General features: G+C 39.3%; 1 protein-coding gene across 4 annotated transcripts in view; it reads right to left on the minus strand.

The window, feature by feature from the left end:
• Window positions 1-1,872: 1,872 nt before the first annotated feature.
• The window catches only part of VAV3 (vav guanine nucleotide exchange factor 3), a 397,627-nt gene continuing 375,079 nt past the window's right edge, over window positions 1,873-24,420 (minus strand). For 2 of the 4 annotated variants that reach the window (XM_050778810.1, XM_050778804.1), the window contains 2 exons: window positions 4,793-4,944; window positions 1,873-4,100 (listed from right to left, as the gene is read on the minus strand). In XM_050778810.1, the coding sequence (XP_050634767.1) occupies window positions 4,059-4,100; window positions 4,793-4,944 (194 nt within the window). In that variant the 3' untranslated portion in view covers window positions 1,873-4,058. The other 2 variants (XM_050778785.1, XM_050778795.1) reach the window with 1 other exon arrangement.

The raw sequence follows: 24,420 nt of genomic DNA on the forward strand, positions 1-24,420 counted from the left end.
GGCCTGGTTCACAAATGGTTCTGCATGATATGCAGGCAACACCTGAAAGTGGACAGCTGCGGCACTACAGCCCCTTTCCAAGACATCCCTGAAGGACAGCACCGAAGGGAAATCTTCCCAGACGACAGAAATTCGAGCACTGCACCTGGTTGTGTATTATATACTGATACATGGGCTGTAGCCAGAGGTTTGGCTGGGTGGTCAGTGACTTGGAAGAAGCATGATTGGAAAATCGGTGACAAAGAAATCTGGGGAAGAGGTATGTGGATGGGCCTCTCTGAGTGGCCAAAAACTGTGAAGATATTTGTATCCCATGTGAGTGCTCACCAATGGGTGACCTCAGCAAAAGATTATTTTAATAATCAGCTGGTTAGTGTGACCCGTTCTGTGGACACCACTCAGCCTCCTTCTCCAGCCACTCCTGTCATCACTCAATGGGCCCATGAACAAAATGGCCATGGTGGCAGGGATGGAGGTTACGCATGGGCTCAGCAACTTGGACTTCCACTCACCAAGGCTGACCTGACTACAGCCAGTGTTGAGTGCCCAATTTGCCAGCAGCAGAGACCAACACTGAGCCCTCGATATGGCACCATTCCTTGGGGTGATCAGTCAGCTACCTGGTGACAGGCTGATTATATTGGACCTCTTCCATCATGGAAAAGGCAGAAGTTTGTCCTCACTGGAATAGACATTCCGGATATGGGTTTGCCCATCCTGTACGCAATGCTTCTGCCAAGACTACCATCCATGAGCTCACGGAATGCCTTATCCACCGTCATATTCCACACAGCATTGCCTCTGTCCAAGGCACTCGCTTTAGGGTCAAAAAAATACAGCAGTGGGCTCATGTTCATGGAATTCACCATCATCCTGAAGCAACTGGATCGATAGGTGGAATGGCCTTTTAAAGTCACAATTACGCCAACTAGGTGACAATACTGTGCAGGGATGGGACAAAATTCTTTAGAAGGCCGTGTATGCTCTGAATCAGTGTCCAATACATGGTACTGCTTCTCCCATAGCCAGGATTCAGGGGTCCAGGAATCAGGGGGTGGAAGTCGCACCACTCACCATCACCCCTAGTGATCCACTAGCAAAATTTTTGCTTCCTGTTCACGTGACATTCTGTTCTGCTGGCCTAGAGGTCTTAGTTCAGAGGGAGGAATGCTGCGGATATGGGTACAGCCTGGTGCGAGATTTACACCCTCTTCCCGGCATTTTCAAGGGCCAGCCAGAGCTCATCAGACGCCACTGGAACTGTGACGCTTTCCAAGGCAGGGACCCCTCTCTCCAGGCCAACCCAATTCCAGGGTGCCCTGCCCTTCACAAGGAGAAAAGAACTCTCCCCCGGGCCTTCCGCCAGCTTCTCTGGGATCTTTCGCATTACCGCGCTGGATGCTTGGCGGCGTCCACCTCCGCCACTCCAGATTCGGGGATCAGAACGGGACTCCCTTTCCATCGGCTGAGGGCAACGAGGCCATCGCCTGTCCATTCAGAGCGGCGCTTGCCTATTTCTCAGGACCGACTGATCCATGTTCAACTGCTATTCACATGCAACCCTTCTCCACTTCGGCCTTGGAAGTTCTCCTTTGAATATTTACTACTATCACCAAGATCTGCACCTGCGGCGGCTCTGCCCGGATCCAGCCCTGGGCTTCAAGACTCACCGCAGCGGCCCTCCTACTAGACGCATAGCGTCGGCGGGGCTTGCAGGGGTGAGGGGGTGACCCCCCCACATACACGGCTCCCGTCCTCTCTGGACTGCTGGCAATGACCGGGTACAGGCCCGACGATCCAGTGTCATCCATTTTCAGGGGAACGCTTACTAATACAGGGATCATTCAATAAAAAGACTCCAACTCTTAGAAATCAACTTAGTCACTATTTATTGTATTGACATATTTACAAAATAATACAAAGTGAAATACCACTCTAATTCACCATATTACACAAGGGCTGCATACAGGCAAGACAAAGTATATGGAAAACATTTACTTCTGTCTTTGGTATTAGAACTCTACACAAATCCGCAGCATTTAAAGTTTCCAATACAAAGTATTAAACGTAGACAAAAATGTAATTGGTAATGTCACAGAAAGGAGCTCTAATAGCCTCTGCTAGGAAACCCCCAGGCCCATGAAATGCAATAGGAAGACTAAACACCATTTATAAGGAGAGGGTCTATTGACTAAAATAAACAATACATGCTACAATACCATCCACAGGAGTGTTTCTGCTTGTGTGAGGCTGCTCCCTCCATAACAAAGTTCAGCTGATGGCAACAGACAAAACATTCCCGAGACAGAGTCACAGATAAGACTTTACAGGAAAGATCCATTCCAAGAGTACACTTTGAGGTGTAACTTTACTGTACAGAACATTTTATAAAATACATTTTTGTGATCATTTACACATATACAAAGACTTAAATGGTTTTAGCAAATAATAATTTTTCTAAAACACAATCACAGTTTACATAATTCTGAGGTAAAGATCTTGAATCTATCCTAGATGAAAAGTCCTAGCCCATGAGGGTCTCTAACAGGGGGATGTGTCCACTGAACCTTGAGTTCTGGCACCCAAACGGCTTGAGGAGAGGGCAGGCCACACCCGCTTCATTTCAGAGATGATTCAAAATTTCAGAACGGAATGCTCCTGGTTCAGCTTTACTAAGTTAATGCTTCTTCTTTTTTTCCAAACATGAAACACTCTCTGAATCTTGTCAGAACACAACTTCTGCTGTGGAGGAAATATTTCATCGGGAAAGGGCCAAGTTAATGTCTTAACTTGACTGCCTTGAATGGGGACTCTGGACCCCAGGAAGAATGTATTTAGGCTCCTCACATAAAAGAGTGATGGCTTGGCAAAACAAATGTACTGCAAGACTCATATTCCTTCCAGTTAATACACTCCCAGGATGGGCTGCAGAGGGGGAGACTCTGAGAGAAGCTGGAAGCCCACAAAAGCCCACTGACCCTCTTTCTGTCCCAGAAATGAATAAAGGACCCAGCTGTGCTTTCCTTCCAAAATCCTCAACAAGGTTGTTTGTGCTCCAAGAAAATGTGGGAATAAAAAAGTCATGTCCCAGATCATCTTTGTGGGGGACGGAAGGGGAGGGGACGGGGAGGTGGATGGGAGGAAAAGGCATGTGTTAATAGATACTGCTGCTATAAAATGACATAAATTATAGCCCTTGATCTGTTTCTGTAAACAATGCCACCTTATTCAGATTATTGGCAACTACTCCTAATATACCTAGCCCACACTCTTTCATAAAGTCAAGTACTATATTTCCAAAATAATCCTATGAAATCATGAAGGTTGTGAAGGTTTAATATGAAGACACCCTCACTTTTATGTGCTTTTTTCACCTTTTATAAAGAAGTTTGCAAATATAATCGGGACACCACATGAATAATTAAATTCCTTCAGGGATATCTCACTTATGAGGCAAACCTGAGCATTGGCCTCATATTTTATAATATCATGAGTAACATCTGAGGGTAAAAGTGTTTGCCGGGCAATGAGTCACCTTGTTGGACAATTTAAGACAAGTAAGGCTGGATCTTTCCAGTAAGCTGCTCAAATGGCAGAACTCCAATTTCTCTTCATGCTGGGAAAATAAAAATTACACTTCTGCTTCTTTGTACCATCAAATAATCTGGTGAATGGCATGTGAGAATAAAGCAAAAGTGTATTAAAGATTTACTGATGACTGGCACTCATGGTATCTGACCGGATGAAGTAAAGGGAAGCATGAACCAATGTGTTTGCAGGGCTCTTCTGGGAAGAACAGCTCTTGGTTTTGCCCTGGTCCCTGACAATGACAGACTGGCAGGCTGTTTCTTGCACAGCTCTAGGCAAGCCATTAATCTGTCAGTACCAGCATCTTTAGAAATCTCAGCATTAAGACTTAGGAGGGGCTAAGGAGGGAGGATGTTGAACAGCCAGAAATGCAGCTTTTTAAACACTTCAGTTAATTCACAACGCTGTGCAGGCTTTAACTTATCCCTTCTCTGAAATTTTTGGTGCAGGGTGCGATGCTGGATTTGAATTTATTCATCCTCTTCCACATACGTGGACGGAAACCAGCCCACCTAAAAAAGAAAAGCAACCAACATAGCAACATGACTTTGTATCTGACACTTCAAAGGATTCTACAAACAGAGCATTTTGTTTTCATAACACCCCAATTAAACTGGGGTTTTATGCCCATTGTAGGTGAGAAGATTGGTTTAACTGCTCTTAGAAGCCTAATAGAGTGAATGATCGAAATGGAGGAATAAAATAAACAGTGTTCTAATCCACTAGCACACAAATAAATATGTAAATTAAGTATAATACGGGGGGCTCTGCTGCATAATGATTCCTATTTCTGCTGTAGAACAGAATGAAAAGACAGAGGTACTATGTCCCATTCTTTCCAATTTAGATCAGCAGCTCTTATAGATATTTTGCAATACACATAAAGTTTAGCTCTATGGCTCAGGGTCTAAAAAGAACTGAAATGCTCCTCAACTCTTTTCCAAGCAGGAAGCTGTCCCACTTGCCCAAGTGAATTTTACATATGTCACTATCATATTCATTTCAAATACTTTCAGCGAGTCCCTGGTATCAGCAAAATATAGCACCAGTTTCCAGAGGGCAGGGGCCTGTGGGCTGACAGCTGCAATACAGTATGGAGGCTTCTCCCTGGCACCACAATAGGTACCAACAACTGCTCGGTCCCCTTCATTCATGTGCACCAGCTTACCCTGCCGTTTACTTCTTTACTTAAGGACCAACTTACCCTGCCGTTTACTTCTCCTCTCCACCAGCCATTTGCACTCATCTTTGTGTAAATCTTCACCACATCTCCCTTCAACAAGGACAACTCTCGCATATCTCTTGCACAGAAGTCGTACCGAGCGATGGCAATGCCCAGCACTTTTGGACTTAACACTGTCAAGAAATGACAAGGAGTGAGAGTAGGTTTGCAGTTCGTTAACAACCATAAGAACCTAATCAGATGACTGTTATTGATGCTATCAAATGCACAGTCGTGATTTCATTACAGACCAGCGATAATGGCAGAGGAGCTTGAAAGCAGCAAAATTGCTGTTTCAATTCAATCAGGTGCAGGCAAATTCGCTTCATAAGTTTAAAGAATCATTGTCCTGTTTTTCCATTCTTCATAAGAACTTCAAAGTTAGGACTAGTTTTTATAAAAACGAAACAAAACAGAAAAAAAAATTTTAAAAACTGGTTAATATCTAAGTATCTAAGGAGATAGATTCTAAAAGAATTTCATCATAAATTTCCTATTGATGGCCCAGTAATCTAACTAGCACCTCCAAGGTAAAGCTTTATGATTTCATCCAGTAACTGCTTCAACTAACACTCAAAACAACGAAACAGTTTGCTCTGATGTAAGTCTCCTATCAAATCTATGTTATCACTTCTGGTTAAGTGGCACTTTCTTCCCTAATGAAGCTTTCTACGTTAAAACTATTTGGGGATAAATTTAGTTATTGTTTTCTATATAATTCAGAGGTGTGAATCAGGTCTCACAGAAGGAACACATAAATGCCATCCATATATTTTCTTTCTTTGAAACAAATACTGCCTTACCGAAAAACTTTACTGACGTATCTAATCAAAAATAAGATGTCAGGGTATTCATGTTCAGTTCAGAGTTGAGTTCTCTCTCTCTCTCTCTCTTCTCTCTCTCTCTCTCTCTCTCTCTCTCTCTCTCTCTGTGTGTGTGTGTGTGTGTGTGTGTGTGTGTGTGTGTGTGTGTGTCTTTAATTTTCAATGGCAGAACAGGAGCTAACTTTCTCCCTGCCCCTGCTGGCCCTGTTCTGAAAACAAAACTCCATTCCAGTGGTTCATGTTTGTTAGTCTCTAGTGTTTCATAGCACATTTTATATTAACTTCTCTACCTGTTGCTCTTTGGGGTTATAAAGTGTTTTCAATTATATGTTCAGTGATTCTGAGAATCACTCATCGGAGGTTGGTGAAACTTTATAAATCTTAAATGGTAAAGGAACTTAAGTGTGAGAAAAAGAGACAAATGGGAAACACCATCCATCTGTATTTTTAACAGTTCCCAGGGCTCAGGCAGCAGAAGTTATGACCCGTGTTACCCTGGAAGAGCCTGCCCACTTGGCCACAGGGATCTCTGAACCATTATTCATGGCTTTGTAATGACAGAAATGTTTTTAGACTCCAGGTGTCCATCATGAGATAAATGAATGGCAATACTGTAGATTTCAGAACTGTAAAGGGAGTAAAAATAGGTCATTTTATTTTACTGTTCAGGACACAAACCACTTTAATAGCTTTCTCACTGAAAACTGTCCCATTACTGGGGCACTACTGTTAGAGTCGGTGCACATAAAAACACCCCTGTGATGGAAAAAACCAATCATCAACTTAACTGTGTGACCTTGCACAGGTCTCCTAACCCCTCAAGGCCACATTTTTTCTCATCTACGAAATGAAAGGTTTGTACTAGATGACTTGTAAGTTTTTTCTAGTTCTAAATTCTATGATTTTTATTGGGATGTGCAGGTTAATTTTTAAAAATCTATCAGAAAAACAGACTTTATCTAATGTACACCCTAAATGTCATGTAAACAGCCATTAAACTCTCTGGGTAATGACAGAAATCAAGACCAAAATGCCCGTACACAAACTGAAGAACTGCAGAATTCATGGGCGCCAGTCATCTTTTCAAGTAATGTGCACTGTATTTTACTTTTATATTTGAAAACAAACTTGGGATTTTAATTCTATTTATTTTCTTCATGAAAATACATAAACATTGGCTTTTTTTCAACTAAACTTTCTGGTCTTCAAGAAAAATAATGATTTCATAGATTTTCATCCCTCTTTATACTTTCAGCCCCATCCCTCTGCAAACTCTCCCCAACAGATAAATTATAAAATGTCTCATGGCATGAGCACACACACAAACACCAGAGGAGTGAAATGTCATGATGAACAGTGACTTTATGACGGAGAAGAGTAAAGTGCATGGTGGTAATGGAACTCGAGGGAGTGTCTGTGAGGAGATGTATCCATATGAGAAGCCATACATGGAACTCAAATATTTTATATGCAAGCAGAAGCAAGTTGAAGAGACAAATAAAAGTAGTAAAGCAGTACCTGACCAGAAAGGAGTGGAAGAAGGGGGAACAAAGCTGTAGTCTGGAGGAGTTACAAAAGAAAAGCCACAGAACAAAGAGGGGGCTTCAAGAAAGAAAGAAAAAGAGAGAAGCAAAAGAGCATTTAGGTATTGGCAAAAATATCTCAACACAACTATTTTGTGGTCTGTAATCATGAGAAAACTGTCACATCAAAGTTGGAATACCAAGCTTCACTTTCACCCACTTCTTTCCTATCACCATTTCTAAATGAAGAACAAGTCGAACTTTTACATTTTGATAGACAATAGTATTTTGCAATTCAGAGCTGTCTATCCTTTTATAGGCAAACACAGAGAATACCCACTCCACATTGCCATCTTTGAACCCCATCCATCCAAGGATGGCCAACAATGGCCTCATCCTCTTGAGGTAGTGCCCAATTCCCACTTTGTTACATCAGTGGAAAGGGGTATCCTGTAGATGCTTACTGTAAAGTAATCCTTCACATCAAAACCATTATAAAGAAAAGCCTGTAAGATTGTATCAATGAAACATGCAGAACCCATGGAAAATTCAAGAAAATCATTCATACAATTTGTTAGAAATTACCGCCATCCTCCCAACCAAGCATGCACATGTAAGCTTATTTTCAAAAGGAGAAAAGTGCAATTAGAAATGAAAACCACTCTGGCTCTTATAGCTGGAAAAAAGCAAATATATCCTCCAAATTGTAGAGATGTACAAAAAAGCTACATGTATATGGATGCTCTAAAACTTTTCATTTTACTGTTAATACAAGAGCTAAATCACACTTATCAAATGGTTCTGAAGTCTTAGATAACATGCTGAAAGTGCCATATTCAGTATTCCACTTAATCGTCACAACTCTAAGAGGAAGGTACTAATATTATTTCCCCTTTACATCTGAGAAAAATCTGGAATCAAACTTAAGTGATGTGACTCCGGGGTACCTGCTCTTAGAGACTGTTGGACTACTCTGCAACTGCCGCTCTGCTTCAGGCACCTCCGCAGGCAGCTATATAACGTGACCTGCTGATACCATGGTGCCACTGCAATGGAAAAGGAAGGTGTGGTTGTATACTTTCTCCCAGTATTGATTCTCCCCTTCTTTCATGTCTTAGATTATGCATTGGGCTGTGTTTGCCTAGAGAGAAGGCTACATTTCTCAGCCTCCCTTGCAATTCGGTAGAGCCATACAACCAAGTTCTGGACAGTGGAATATAAACAACGGTGTCATGAGACAGGTTCAGGGACCTTTCCTAAGAATACAGTGGGCACAGGCCTTTGCCTTTCTTTTTGGCTCTTCATTCTATCCTGCTGTCTGGAATGTGAAAGCTACTATGTTGGTCCATGAGGAGGAAAGCCTCCCTTTCAGGATGGTGGAGTATGAGCCTGAAGGAACCTGGATCACTAAAGGTTTCCTGGAACAGAGATGACCAGCCCTGCTCTCCAGCCCTGGAGTATTTCCAGGATTTTTTGGGAAAGAGAAATAACTATCTTCTTGAAGCCTATTTAAGGTTTTTGGGTTGCTGTTACTTGTACCATGGCCTAATCTGAACTGTGACAAAAAGTTTTCTACAGCCAAGGATGAGGAAAAAGTGAGCTAAGACAACTGGGAATGAGTTCACATCATCTTCCAATATATTCTGCCTCTCTTCAGGTAACCGCTTGACTTGACAGCCACAGAATTCTTCCAGAGTTAATATTCTTGACATGAAAGGGTCCTAAGTATATCTGTGGATAGCAGGGACTTATTAAGGAGATTCCCAGACACCACCCAAGCAGACTGGCCAAGAGAATTGGAGGGAGTTTAGTTATTCTTAGAATCAATGGCCTTGGAGCCCTCATATACACACTGATGCATTCATGACAGACTTTTCTCACAAATGGCCTCATATTTACTTTTCACCTACCATGAAGTATACTCTTGTTGATAATCAAAGTCCTTTTCTATTCCATTGCACATTCTGCAGTACATTTATTATTTTTAAGTATACTGATATATGCCATTACAACTAATTTTTATAATCAGCCCAAGTCATGTTCAGTCATGCAGTAGAAATGGCACATTTTCATTTTCCTGAGATCATGATACACTGTTAGAGGATAGGATGTCACCTCCATTTTAATGAGCAAATGATACATCTAACTCTATTACTGGTAGAAAATCTGGTGCTAAGATTCCTATCCCATGTCTGTGAAAACTGTAGTTAGAAGCCCTCATTCTAACATTCTAAACGTTACTTCTGTCGGGCATTAGAATTCTCTCCTTGGACTGTTTTCTTTTCTTTTTTTTGAGACGGAGTTTCGCTCTGTCACCTAGTTTGGAGTGCAGTTGAGCGATCTCGGCTCACTGCAAGCTCCTCCTCCCGGGTTAACGCCATTCTCCTGCCTCAGCCTCCCGAGTAGCTGGGACTGTTTTCTAAGTGTCCATCCTTGTGTCTCTCTCTCTCTGGGACTATTTTATCCATAAATAAATAAAACACTATATTTCTCCAAAATTTCCAATGAAGGTAATTTACACCAAGAGTCTGGAATATAACAAGAGATAAGTTAGCTCTAGAAGAGAGAAATGATAAGCCAGTGAAAACACAGTTAAATGCAAATTAAATAATTTCAACAATAGGTAGATAAATTAGATAACCTATCTGTAATCTTAAAATATCTAATATTCCTGAATGAATATGGGTAATGCTTCACCAAAGGACTTGAATCTCTGTTTCAATTACAGAATATCAGGGTGCTAGCCGTCTCTCTTATCTAACTCTAAAAGCCTTATCATCATTTGCATTCCTATCAAGTAGCTAGAATTAGAATCCTCTTAAATCTTATCTAAAATATTATAATTCCATCCAAACAGCAGTTAGTCCCCACAATTAGGCTTTGGCCCTGCTGCTGTCTTCACTTAAACTAATTTTTTCCCTGATGAATGCAGGAGATTCTTGGATATGACTTGGCTTCTCAACTGAATTTCAGTCAATGACTTCAAATGTTTTCATGACACTACTACAAAGACTAGCTTTTACGTCTGATTGAATGTGTCTGAAACCAAATTCCTCATCTTCTTCCCTGTAATCTAGCTCAAACTCCCAGGTTTCCCCTCGGCAAGAACTCCCCTGTTCTCTCTGTGAACTACCCTTGCAAAGTTAGTACACCGTTCAGCCCTTCCTGTCCCTTTTCTAAGTAAAGTGCTTTCTTCCTCTGCAATATGAAGTTAATCTTTCAGTACTTCTCAGCTGCACCATCCCAATTCAGGTATCTATATCATTCCTACCGTCAGAAAACTGCCAGGCAAATGGTCTTCTTTCTTCTGGCTTTCTTTCTCTTCTGTTCTAAATACTGCCTCGCAGCAACTCACCTTTGATGTAGAGTCCATCATACTATTTATTAAATTAGGAAATCCAAACCCTTAACCTGAATTTCATAACAATTCATAATCTGGCCACTCTTGCCTCTCTAATGAAATTTGCATACATTTCCACATGTGTTCTCTTTACCCAGACCAGCTTCCTACTACCTCCTGAGGCCCTCAGCTACATTTCCAACTCCAAATATCTGCTCATTCTGGAATGCTGCTCCTTCCCTGGCCTCTGCTAACCTTAACTTCCCTGTCTCAAAAGTTTAGCCCAGACCCCTCCCAGGAGCCTTCCCTGACAATCCAGACAACGCTCTGGCCCCTTCTTTGACCTTTTCTAGCCCTCTGGTAGGCATCTGCATCATGGCACTTCATGGCTCTGATATTTAATTACTGTAGGTTCTGTGTTGTATCCCCAATTAGATGGTGATTCTGGAGGGCAGGGGCCAGTCCTTATATGCTTCTGCATCCTCCACAGGATCAGGTCCAGTGCTAAGCAACTGAGGCTGCTGAATGGACAAGTATCTCGGCAGGGTATTTAATTTTGCAAGTTCCTTATGTCTCCTCCTTCCATTCCTTCAGCTCATCATCTGCTCACTTAAACTGCTCCATAAGACTTCCAACAAAGGCCAGCAAAACACAAAGGAAAGAGTGAAATATGTTCAGGTCCTATTCCCCAGGCTTCCTGAGAGCCACAATCTATCAGTGATATTCCTACAATAACTATTTTATTTTTTCTGAGATGCAGAACACCTATTAAATACTGTATGTCTCATGGCATTAACTATACTCTATGCCTGAGGAATCTTCTTAGGAGTAAAAGGTTAATCAGTTTCTCCTGCCGCCCAGTGTATAGCTCTCAGCCAAACATTTTAAGGATTGGTAGGGATGCTTTCTACTTTTCTACACACTGTAGCGTGACTTATTGTTGTCACTCTTCCTATATATCAGTGGTAACTGCCTTTGGGTCCTTAGTTCCTTTGAGCTGGGAAAACAGCATTTGAATGCCTGGCACCTACTGAGACAAGAGTAAAAGATAACATGTTTCTCCAGGAAAGTATAGATTTAAACCCAGATGCAAGCAATATCAGAATAAGGTATTTGATAAAAATATTTTTAGAATGCTTTAACCTGTAAAATATATTTCCATCCATACTGACAATATATCCACATGTTTCTATATATACAGATGCATGGTTTCATCATCAAACTCCTCCTACAATACCAAGAAACTTCTAAAGCAAAAATTATTGGTAGGTGCATGTCCTGGAATAGAATTAAAAAGAGCTCAGTAACAGTGACTTTTAAATGTGGATGTTGAGGTGATTATCATCTCCTAGACTCTTCATTCACTGACTAACACTACAGATAACCTACCTGCATCATGTTATTCTGGAAGTTTCTTGAGAGAACCCTTTTATGCACATCAGTATCCATTTAGATAATGTTACACCAATACTGTGACCTTTTTCAATAGATAATCATTTGCAAACTGGATGCTTCATTTAAGGGCCTAACTTTCCGCCTTTTACAACACTTTCAACTCCATATTAGCACAGACAAGGGAGGACACCTTGCTTACAGAGACCATCACACTTAGGTAGGTATCTGGTTATTTTGCATGTGTATGACACCTGGCTCTCAATTGAGCTAACATTCATGGGGCATTATTAGCAAATGCCTCAGTGGCTCATAATTTAGTGACTTAATGTTTCCAATTAGGAACTATTAAGAGCACAGTCAAATATTATTTATCAAGTTTTCCAAGTTAAGCAAAACCTGAAGTACTAATATTACCTAATGTGAACAGAAGTTATCTGTTAAATAAATAAACTGGGAATAGAAGTTATCAGCATAGCCATAATAACTGACTGGCAAATCATTAGTGGTTATTATTCAGTTCTGAGACCTGATTGAGAAGATAAAGCCACAAAACACGAATAATGTCAATTAAAAAGAAAAAGAACACAGTGTTTATGGTAGGATAAAAGAGTACTAGTGACTGGATATTTGATGCCTATACTTTTGTTGCCAAGGCTAAGGACTGCTTTAAAGTATTATGTTCTGCCTTGATCGTGCTATTAATGTTCATGAGCAAATGAAAATTTACTCAGTTTTCAGTAATATTTGAAATTTTTACACATTGGAAACCAACCTCAACTGACACTCTTCCTTCAGGTACTAGTTATCAAATCCTAAGTATTTTTGAACTAACAATTCTCCTTTACATGTATCAGAGAACATTACCCTAAGTTATTTGCTAAGTATTATCTGCCATAGACATTCCTCAACACTCAGCTTTTAGTTGTAACAAGCACATGTGTTCTCACTCACTTCGGTAATAAAAAGTTGTTAGTAAGAATACGAGAAGACTGGGCCAATGGTACCGTTAACACAGTGATCATTGCGTTTGCTGCCCAGCAGTGGCCCTAGATGTTTTCCTGAAGAACTGCACTCCTAAGTGGGATGCTTTGATGAGCAGTCTTGGAGGTTCTTTTTGCCAAGATTGTCTACAGATGGCCTAACAGCAGAGAACATGCTGAGAATTTAATGAATGCTTAATTTAAATTTGTGATCCTTACCCTGGTTTTATTTTAGAACTCAGGCATATTGTTTTAGATGCCCTGCAAAATTCATAGACAGAGTATCAACTAACTGCTCCCAATCTCTCCCAAACAAAATGACCTAAAACCCCATTGTTTAGTGCTTATTGTATATTTTATATATTGTCACTGAAAAAAACTAGGAACAATTTAGATTAATTTCATTTAATTGAATGGTAAGTTGACAAATTTCTGTTAACCCAAAATCCAAAGTTGTAACAAGGAAAACTTATGTCTAGGATTACTGTAAAAAATAAACCACTATTTAGTATTCAATGTTACAGAGTATAAACATATAAAGCTATTAACAAGAAAACAAAGTAAGTATAAGGTCTTTCTTATTGCTATGGGAAACTGCCTAGGGATTTCAGATTATTTATATGCATATGGTTTATCAAGATGTTAATTCTAAATCCATATTTAAAAAATATTTGGCAGATATTTATTATATTGCTAATGTGCCAAAGACTGTGCTAAGATATTACAGGAGATACAATGATAGGTAGAGCCTCTGACATCAAAGGAGCTCAGAAATTAGTGAAGAGATAGACACAGAAATTAGGTAGAGATATGGAAATGATTCATTTTGGATTGAGAATGCTATGATTAGACTTTAGGCTCTACTGGAGCCCTCAACACAAGACAAAACCTTCCAAACTCCAGTTGTTCAGGGCAAAAACCTTAGAGTTATTCTTAGGACTTCTCTTACTATTATACATCACATTTGATGTGTCATAATATCCTTTTGGATCACCCTCAAAATATAAATATAGTCACCTATATGGCTACGCACTGTTCAGGTCACTATCATTACTTACCTTGATTGCTGTATGGGCCTAACTGGTCTTCCTGCGCCTACCTTGTCATCTCTTTTTCATGGTCTTTTTTACAATACAGAGGCTGGAATAATCCTATTAAAACTTTAAAGGCAGACCATGTTTCTCCTTTGCCTAAATCCCTCCAATGGTTTCCTGTTTCTTCAAGGGTAAAAGCTTTAAGGCCTTAAGTGATCTGGCCTCACTTGTCCCTTGAATCTCATCTCCGGCTACTCTTCCTCTTGGTCCTTCTGCTCTGGCCACATTGCCCAGTCAGACATACCCCTTCCTTAGCACTGGCAATTCTCTCTTTCACCTCCTCGAGTCTTGACTCAAATGCAACCTTCACAATGAGGCCTGCTGTCATGTCCTATAAAACAGTCATGGATCCGTACCACTAGTGCCATGTGATGCTGACAGAAACAGAGCTTATTGTGGGAACAACACACAAGCAGAGAAGTAGGTAGAGTGCCTGCAATCTCCCAGACTCCCATTGTCCTACCGCTGAGGTGAGGCACAAATGCTCTGCACACGCTGTGGTTACAGTTTCAGAATCCTGCTCTATGTATTGACTGGATATTTATGCAAGCTAATAATAACAGAAGATCCCCGGTCACACAAGTGGCCTGTTAGAAAGGGGAGTTTCTAGAGCCAGTGGCTGCTGTCAGCCTGCTCTACCATTGAACTAACTCAGAAGTGATGAACCAGCTTTCTGCTATGATTCCAGAAAGAGGGAAAATGAGACTATAGTTTTATTCACCCAACCAGCCCAGTTAAAAATTGTAAGCCATCCCTCAGCACTCATGAGTACCACTCCTTTAGTAGGGTTTCTTTTTCCCAGAGCACTCAGTAATGCCTAACATAATACACTTAATTATTTTTCTAAATCCATTAGCTACCTTCCCTACTGGCAAGTGGAATCTCCATAAGGGCAGGGAATTTTATCCATGCTATTCACTGCTGTATTTTAACAGTGCCTGCCCTGAAGTAGGCTCTCAATTAAGATTTGTTGAATGAATGCATTAATGAATAATGAATGAATGAATGTGGGGAACTATGGAGGAGGTTAATGGTGAGGATGCAACAACTAAAGAATAAATGAGGAAAGAAGTGCTTAGATTCGATTCAAATGTGTAGAACTGTACCCTTTGAGGAGGAAGGAGAAAGAGAAGGGTGGAAATTAACTGGGGAAGAATGAGTGTTGAATAAAGAAAAATCTGAGCCAACGAGTCAAGCAATATTGAAATTTTTGTGCCCAGTCTGACAAATTGGAGTGCATCTGTCAGAGGATGGTGAGAGATTGACAACCATTTATATGAGGAATTGATTAATTATTTTAGAAAAGAAAAGAAAAGGAAGGAATGACGAGGCAGGAAGGAAGCGTGGGGAAGGGGAAAGAACATACCAGATGAAAGGTTATCATAAGAGGGAGAGTATATAGTATATTTATTTTGAATATACATTATTTTATAGTATATTTGGGGTTACCTTGGTAGGAAGAATATATATTTATTTTGAACTAATCATAGCAAATAGCTATAGCAAATCAAATTTCTAGATCAATATAAGAAAAAAACTTAATTTTGTTCAGAAAATAGCATGTTTTGTGTGGTATGGAACATAAAGTCCCCTGAGTGTTCAAGCAAAGTCTGATGATGACTTCTCAGGAGTGTTATAGAACATACTTGTTCAAAAAAACCTGTGTTACGGCTAATGTGGATGGTAAGTTTGAAGTGCCGAAATACAAGAAGAGTTTCTCTGGCATTCCTAGCTATTGTTCAGATGTTAAGCTGTATTGTATATAACACTTGAGACGTGTGTGTGATAGAGTATTTAGTGCAAGCAGAGGCTCAACAAATGTTGAATGCACGAAGCAATGAATGAAAGCATGACTTAATGAAAGGAAACCCTAGCTGAATATGTAGTCAGTTTATTAATGCTATTAAGAGCAAGAGAGTTGCAGAGTTAAAACCTGCTACCTTATGCAGACTTGGGATTCCGCAGAGAAAGTCAAATATCAGTCAATATCAGGAAAAAAAGAGATATCAGCATTGATCCTCATAACTAGGATCCTGGTTAAATTTTTAGGAAGAAAAAATGGGAATTTCTTCCAATGTAGATGAATTTCTGTTTGTTTTTCAAGCAAGAGACTAGTAAAACCAATTCTTGGATCAGGGCTGCTATATGAAAGCACTATGGTAAATTAGGGAATGTTACATATATTAACTGCATTGAGACCAGTTATGTATGTATGTGTGTATGTATGTAGGTATGTATTTTTGATATTGAGTCTTCCTCTGTCGCCCAGGCTAGAGTGCAGTGGCGCCATCTTGGCTCACTACAACCTCCGCCTCCTGGGTTCAAGCAGTTCTTCTGCCTCAGCCTCCCGAGTAGCTGGGATTACAGATGCTTGCCACCACAACTGGCTAATTTTTGTATTCTTAGTAAAGACGGGGTTTCACCATGTTGGCCAGGCAGGTTTCAAACTCCTAACCTCTAATGATCCGCCTGCTTCGGCCTCTCAAAGTGCTGGGGATTACAGGCATAAGCCACTGAGCCTGGCCGAGATCAGTTTTCAATTTAGAAGATGAGGTTATATGAGACAGTATAAAAGTATTAATGAACAGTATAAAAGATGAGAAATTCTAAGATCATAAGTACTGCTTCTGAGCCTTGAAACATTTAAAAGATAGCATTGAATGAGGTATCTGAATCTGTAGAATTTACACCTATAAGCCATATTCTGAAGGGATCCTGGATACCGGTTGCTAACTTTTAAAGCCATCAGGCTCAGAATAAAAATGCCTTAGAGTAGCTGGTAAAGATCCTGAAGTAAGTAAGTAAAAAAAGAGAAGTCCAGCATCACTTACTAATGAAGATGTACAATTGCAGTTGATCAGTTGCTCAAGAACTGTAAATTCTGTGGGCACCACAGACGTACAGAGAGAGAAGAATATAAAAATGTCAGCAATATGTTATAACTAACTTAGTCCATAGAATAGTGTGTATACTGGAAGAGAGGAGCCAAGCCCCAGGAAACAGAAGTAAAAACCAAAGTATCAGCAAAAAGGAGAAGGACTTTATAAATATACTTAAAAATTGTCAAATGAGGCTAATGTAACACTTCACACTGGGTAACAGTATTGGAAGTGGTAGCAGGAGCAGCAATGGTAATAGCAGGAGCAAAACACATAGCACTTCCCACATGTGAGATGCTATTCTCAGTATTTCACACCTACTAACTCTTTTAAGGCTCCTAACATGAGCATTAAACACTACGAGACAGTGTTGCATGATGAAATAAACTGGGGAAAACTCTAGATAAACTGTCACTTTCCTAGAAGGGAATATATCATACTAGCAGCATTTCTCATATAACTGTTTGACAAAAGAAATATTTTCATGGTACTTGTCACAGGGCTAGAGATTCCTGGAATACTCCACTGGAGATATTGATCTAATATATGTAAAAGGGGTTTGAAAAGTAAGAGTGTCCTGCTAATCATCAAATTATTAAATTTCAGAATTCTTAGGTACTCTTATTCCGTATCAAATATTTAATACAACATTTCAGACAAATGGTCATGCAAGTATTGTTTAGGAGCCTGCATTGGCAGGAAGTGCAGTCTCTCAGAAAGATAACGCATTTCACCATGGAAAAGCGATACAATTCACTGAAAACACTTTTTTTTTTTGTATTAAGGTAGTGTTTTTCTTTTATAAATCCTATTCACTGACTGCCTGACTGCTCTAATAATGTAGAGTCCTCTTATAACTCCAAGTTACAAAAATGACAAAAAGAAAAATTAGAATAAGGATGGAACATTTTAGAGAAAAGTTTAAAATTAATACAACGAAACTGCAGCAGGTCAAATGGTGGCCTTTCAAAAAGGTATTCCCACCCAGAACCTGTGAACCTGTGAATGTGATTTTATTTGAAACAGGGGTCTTTGCAGATGTAATTCAGTTAAGGATCTCAAAATGAGATCAAGTTGTATTTGGGTGGACCCTAAATCCAATGACAAGTGTCCATAAGAGAAAAGAAGGGACAATAATACACAGAGAAGGTGACATGAAGACCAGCAGAGACTGGAGCAGTGCATCTATACTCCAAGCCACGCCAAGGATTGACACTAGAAACTGGGAGAGGAGCCTGGGAGGGATTCTCCCTCAGAGCCTCCGGAAAGAATTAGCCCTGCTAACACTTTGATTTTCAACTCCTGGCCTCCAGAAAGGTGAGAGAGTAAATTTCTGTTGTTTTAAGCCACTCAGTTTATGGTAATTTTATAGCAGTTCCAGGAAACTAATATAATGAGATTAAAACACATATTTAAATTACCGGAATAAAATTAGATCATATCAAACCCAATTGCAAAATGACTGAGGAAAAGATGACAAAAAACTGAGGATACAATAAAATCAGAAAATAAAGGCAGATGAATATGGGAATGCTGAATTAAAAGGGCAAGGGAGAAACTAAGTTAAGTGGATGTTTGGGAACCTGTATGAAGGAGATAATAAATATTGTCTCCATTATATTGTAACTAATAAATAGTAGTTGAGGAATTATTAGGATGTTTAAGGAATTATCAGGAATAAGAATGCTACTTTATGTTCTACTGAGTTAAATAAATATGACACAAATTATCCAAGTTTCTGTTTCTGCCCAAAATACAGACTAAAAATAAAGGATAAGCATGTTGTTGGATGGTGAATAGAATAATGGGGACAGTGGGTGGCAGGAAAGAGACCACACCCAGAAAGGCAGCCTAGGCTCTGTTCTGGCTTCTTTTTTTTTTTTTTTTTTTTTAATTTATTTATTATTATTATACTTTAAGTTGTAGGGTACATGTGCATAACGTGCAGGTTTGTTACATATGTATACTTGTGCCATGTTGGTGTGCTGCACCCATCACCTCGTCATTTACATCAGGTATAAATCCCAATGCAATCCCTCCCCCCTCCCCCCTCCCCATGATAGGCCCCGCAGTGTGATGTTCCCCTTCCCGAGTCCAAGTGATCTCATTGTTCAGTTCCCACCTATGAGTGAGAACATGCGGTGTTTGGTTTTCTGTTCTTGTGATAGTTTGCTAAGAATGATGGTTTCCAGCTGCATCCATGTCCCTACAAAGGACACAAACTCATCCTTTTTTATGGCTGCATAGTATTCCATGGTGTATATGTGCCACATTTTCTTAATCCAATCTGTCACTGATGGACATTTGGGTTGATTCCAAGTCTTTGCTATTGTGAATAGTGCCGCAATAAACATACGTGTGCATGTGTCTTTATAGCAGCATAATTTATAATCCTTTGGGTATATACCCAGTAATGGGATGGCTGGGTCATATGGTACATCTAGTTCTAGATCCTTGAGGAATCGCCATACTGTTTTCCATAATGGTTGAACTAGTTTACAATCCCACCAACAGTGTAAAAGTGTTCCTATTTCTCCACATCCTCTCCAGCACCTGTTGTTTCCTGACTTTTTAATGATTGCCATTCTAACTGGTGTGAGATGGTATCTCATTGTGGTTTTGATTTGCATTTCTCTGATGGCCTTCTACTTCTTCCTGCAAGGTCAACCTTATGGCTCCAATGACAAAAGTAGCCTTTGTCAATCTTTGAAGAATTTCTACACTATTTGTCACCACATTGAAAGGAACATGCTGATCTACATTTTGCTTTCAAACTCACCCATATTCCCATGCTTTTCCAGTATCAACTTATCACTCTAATATCTGCTGAGGCCCCTGTGAACCTTAGACTCTGACTTCACTTGTTTAGCCCCTTCTGAGGCTATTTCATGCAAGGCATGTGCAAAAGTACAATTGAGAATGACAAGCAAAGGGTCCTGGCTCCTAGGGCTCCAGAGAACAATGCACCAGAAGAAATTAAGCCTATATACAAATGCCTATAATTCTCACATCACTATATTCTATGTGAACTATGAAATGAAGTACTAATGATTCATAAAATTCTACCTTCAATTCAGACTACTCTCCTCAGTGCCAGCTGCATCCTGAATCATTGAATATCTGCAGGTATCTAAACACTGCAAAACTGAATATATTACCTTTTCTCTTAAATCTGTTCTATCTCTTCTGTTTCCTGGTTTGTCAATGGTTTTATCACTTGCCAGTTGTCCAAAGCAAATACTTATGTACCATAATTGCACTAAATTGATTTCAAATCCTTTATCCAATCAAATCAACCTCTAAGGTATATGCAAACCTGCCACTGTCCTTCTCTACTGTCACTGTGCAACTCATGTCCAAAGCATGCTTATTCCTCTCGTGGACATCTGCAATAGCCTCCTAACTCATCTCCCCTCAGTGCATGCCTCCCTCCAGGCCACTCCTCAGGAGCAGTCAGCGGTCTTTTAAAACAATGTAAATTAGTTCATGCCATTTTCTGTCTGTAAAACTTCAATACTTTCCTACTGCAAATATCAGAATCCACTCACTATACTCCCAACAAACACATTGGTCCTTTTTCAGTTCCTTAAACATACAAAGTTCTCTACTGCTTATGAGCCTTCACACAAGTGACCTCTTCACTATGCAGGTTCCCTATTGGCCACCACTCTGCACCCTGCCAGCTCTCATAGATTCTTTAAGTTTAGTCTGACTTCACTTCTTCAAAAAGTCCTTCTCTGACCCTACAGGCTAAATGGCCCTGCTCCCATTTCCTTGTACTTATGCTTCAGCTTCATAAGGATGATCAAAATTGTGATTATTGAAGGCATTTGTTTTTGTCTGTTCTTGTTCACCAGATTGTGAATCTTATTCACTATTATAATTCCAGTATCTAGCACAGGGCCTAGCATATGCTAAGTATTGAAAATATTTGCAGGATAGAGGGATGAATGAATGAATGAATGAATGAAGCAGATCCAGTGAGGTCCCAGGTAAGGAACAGATGGCTTCAAATATGATCTGTTCAGTACAGGCTAGTGTTCCACATTAACGGACCAGACCCTTCCATGTCTGAAGCAGGCAAAAGAAGGACACTGTCACTACCTCCCAATTCTTCAGATATAGCCAGCAAACGGGATCATCTCCACAACTGAAAACTTCTATTCTGAAATATTTCAGACTTAAAGTAGCAGGGATAACAAAAGGAATTCCCACATATTTTTCATTCAGACTCCCCAAATGTTAACAATTTATGATGTTTGCTTTATCAACCTATGCATTTTTCCTGAGCCACTTGATAATAAATTGCAGACATAATGCCCCTTATTGCTAAATACTCAGCACACGTTCCCTAAAAACAGAGGTATTCTCTTCTCTTGTATAACCACAGTACAATTATCAAAAGCAGAAAATTGCTTTGATGCGCTACTATTTCTTAAGAGAATTTGTTCAAAATTTGCCAATTGTACCACATCTTTTATAGAAACATATATACACACGTTTTATAACATATACAAAATATATGTTACTACACACACACACACACACACATATACACACACATGTGTGTGTATATATATGTATCTTTTCAACCCCAAAGGATTCAGTCCAAATCACATGTTATATGTAATTGTCACATCTGTTGGTCTCCTTTAATCTGAAACAGTTCCTCAGACTTTCTTTTATCTTGAATGACATTGAAATTTTTAGAATATAGACCAATTATTTTGCAGAATGTCTTTTAGTTTGGAATTGTCTGACGTTTCCTCATGATTAGATTCCACTTACGCTTTTGGGGGGCAATAATATCACCAAAGTGTTGGTGTGTCCTACTGGGAGCATTATATTAGGAGGTACATGATACTTATTTGTCCCATTATTAGTGATGTTAACTTTGATCACTTGGTTACTACTACTACTATTACTCTTTTGTAATTAATAAGTTCTTACAGAAGACCCTTAGATATTATATAAATACAGTGACAGCTATTTAAAAAAATTACCCAACTCTACTCTGCGGCCCAACTAATTCTCTACAAATAAAAACTAGGCAAAATATTTAAGTTCCGCTTATGGGTCACAAATAGCTAATCATACAACTTTTCCCGATGCATCAGTCTGATAACATTACCTTACCTGCTTCTCTCATGCACACAAAGGAAAAAACCTAAGATGCTATTTTTAAAAGAACATTATAAAATCTCTAATCTCATTCCTCATTTATGAGATGAGAAAGCTAAGGCCCAGACAGGCTAAGTGACTCGCCTAAGGTCAGACAGCTACTCTGGCAGACCTGAAAATAATTAAGTGTTCATTGTAGAGCAAGAAAGGCAAAAGTCAATTTAATGCCCTACAAATATGCAAGCCCTACAGGTGAACCTAAAGCAATCTAAGGCAGGTTTGAGATGACCATTTTGGAAAACAATGGGATTTTTACAAAGATCCACAGAACAACTTTCACGGAGTCACTGAAGTTTCTAGGGGAAGCCCAATAGCTCCCTGCTATGCCTGAGTTCTCCCTTTGTTCTTTTTCTTTCTCTCTTTTCTTCTCAGTTAGAAATGCTCTTAAGTCATTCCAAAGACAAAGATAAAATCCCATCTCTCTGGGAGACAGGCTGACAGATGGCCTACAATGGGCTCCTAACTTTAAAATGTTATGCTCCTTGCCCAATACTTTGGACACTTGCTTAATTCTAATCAACATCTTTTTAAATGTTATTTTGCATTTGCATAAGATAGTCCTGTCATAATCTTATCACATTGTACATACTTGAAAAAATAATTGGTAAACATTCTAAGGACATTCTAACCTAGAGTAGCCCAAAAGTAAGCGGCCTCTACAGTGCCCTGGGGCTTTCTTTTCCAAGGTGACTAGATTATTTAAAAATAATAAGAATAAAAAACAGCAGGTTTCAGGAGTTGAATTCTATTCTCAACCTCTACTCAGAACACAGAATGGTTCCAAGCTTTACCTTGCCTGCTCTGTACCCTTCAAGGCCTTTTAGAAGTAATGGAGATGCCATTTCTGTCCAACCCAGTATCCCAAGGTAATACTGCTTGGCGAATGTTATTTTTAGATGATAGCAGCATACCTAAAGCTATGAACCAAAAGTAAGCAATATGAAGACATCTTGCACAATCTTTCTATACAAACATGCTACTTCCTGGGATGTATAAAATGCATAAAAACAGAAGCAGTCTTTCTTTAAGGGTGAACTTTTATCAAGTCTTGGTATAAAAATAAGCAAGTTATATTTAAAATATCATAAAGGCAAAGATGTACATTGCTATGAGTCATAATTAGTAAATGTATTCAAGCCTTAGAAATATAGGAAAGTGCTGTGTTAGAATAAGAGTTAGAAGTAGCAGCAGTAGTAGAGGAAGTAGAAGTTGTAGAGTCAGCAGTAACTTTTACTGTTTACCATGTAAGAGCACTATGCTAAGTGCTTTATATAGAACACCTCCTTTAGTTCCCAGAACCATCTTAGTCTTCCTCTAAATTTATACAAAGTTAGTGTAAAGTAAATAAATCATTGGGATGGTATCACAAATTTGATCTAAGATTGTAATCCTCTTTGCAGTAATGAATGACTAATCTTGGAGTGTTAACCACAGTGCAATCATTACTAACCCACTCCCCTTCTTTCCTTTTAAGTCGCTTTATGATGGAGATCTTCCCTGACCACTCTATATAAAAATATGAAACTCCTCCAAGCTAGACTTGCCTGAGTCTCCCCATTAAAATGTAAACTCCATAAAGGTAGGAACTTTGTCTTCTTAATTGCTATATCGCAGAACCAGAACAGTGCCTTGAATGTGTTAGGTGTTTAATATATATCTGTTTAACGAATGAATAATTGATGAACAAAACCAAACTATAACAAATATAAAATTTTAAATGAATTGTTTCCTTTCCCTTCACAATTACAAAAAAAAAGTTTTAGTGGCTTGACTTAAGTTGTCAGAATCTCTTAAAAAGACTGGGTAGGGAAGTTTGAACTCATGACCTTATTAGTTGAAAAATTTATCTGGGGCTAGCATGGATATTCAAAGACATTCTACTGCCTATGCTTAAAATGCCCTGTAATTCCCTTCTTAGTTATCAAACAAGTTTGAGCATTAAATACTTCATTAAACATGAGACAACATTTTAAGTTAGGCAACTTCATTCATTGCCGGCGACATTCTCTGAGTACTTCCATGTATTAAACACTAAGGAATTGGTTGGGAGTGAACCACAGAGTGAAATATGAGGGTTAGTGACCTTCCCACCTAACATGGGACATCTGTTCTCCCTGTCTACCCACTTCTCCCTCCTAGGTTCTCTAGAACGACTCAAACAGGATTTTTCATCTAACCAAACTCCCTGGCAACTTTCATTATCTCTTGCTGCTGGGAAGGCAAAGAAACAGAGCTTTGAAAATTACATGTTTCGTGCTGGGGGAAATGTCATAGATTCAACAGAGTTTTAAGAAATTTGTAGGAAAATTGTTTTTAGAGAAAACTTCCATTTTTGAATGAGCAAAAATTATGCCTATTTGAGAATCTAAAATAATCAGGTAATCTTGGGCTACA

The sequence above is a fragment of the Macaca thibetana genome, chromosome 1, assembly GCF_024542745.1.
Source record: "Macaca thibetana thibetana isolate TM-01 chromosome 1, ASM2454274v1, whole genome shotgun sequence".
Classification (NCBI taxonomy): Eukaryota; Metazoa; Chordata; class Mammalia; order Primates; family Cercopithecidae; genus Macaca; species Macaca thibetana.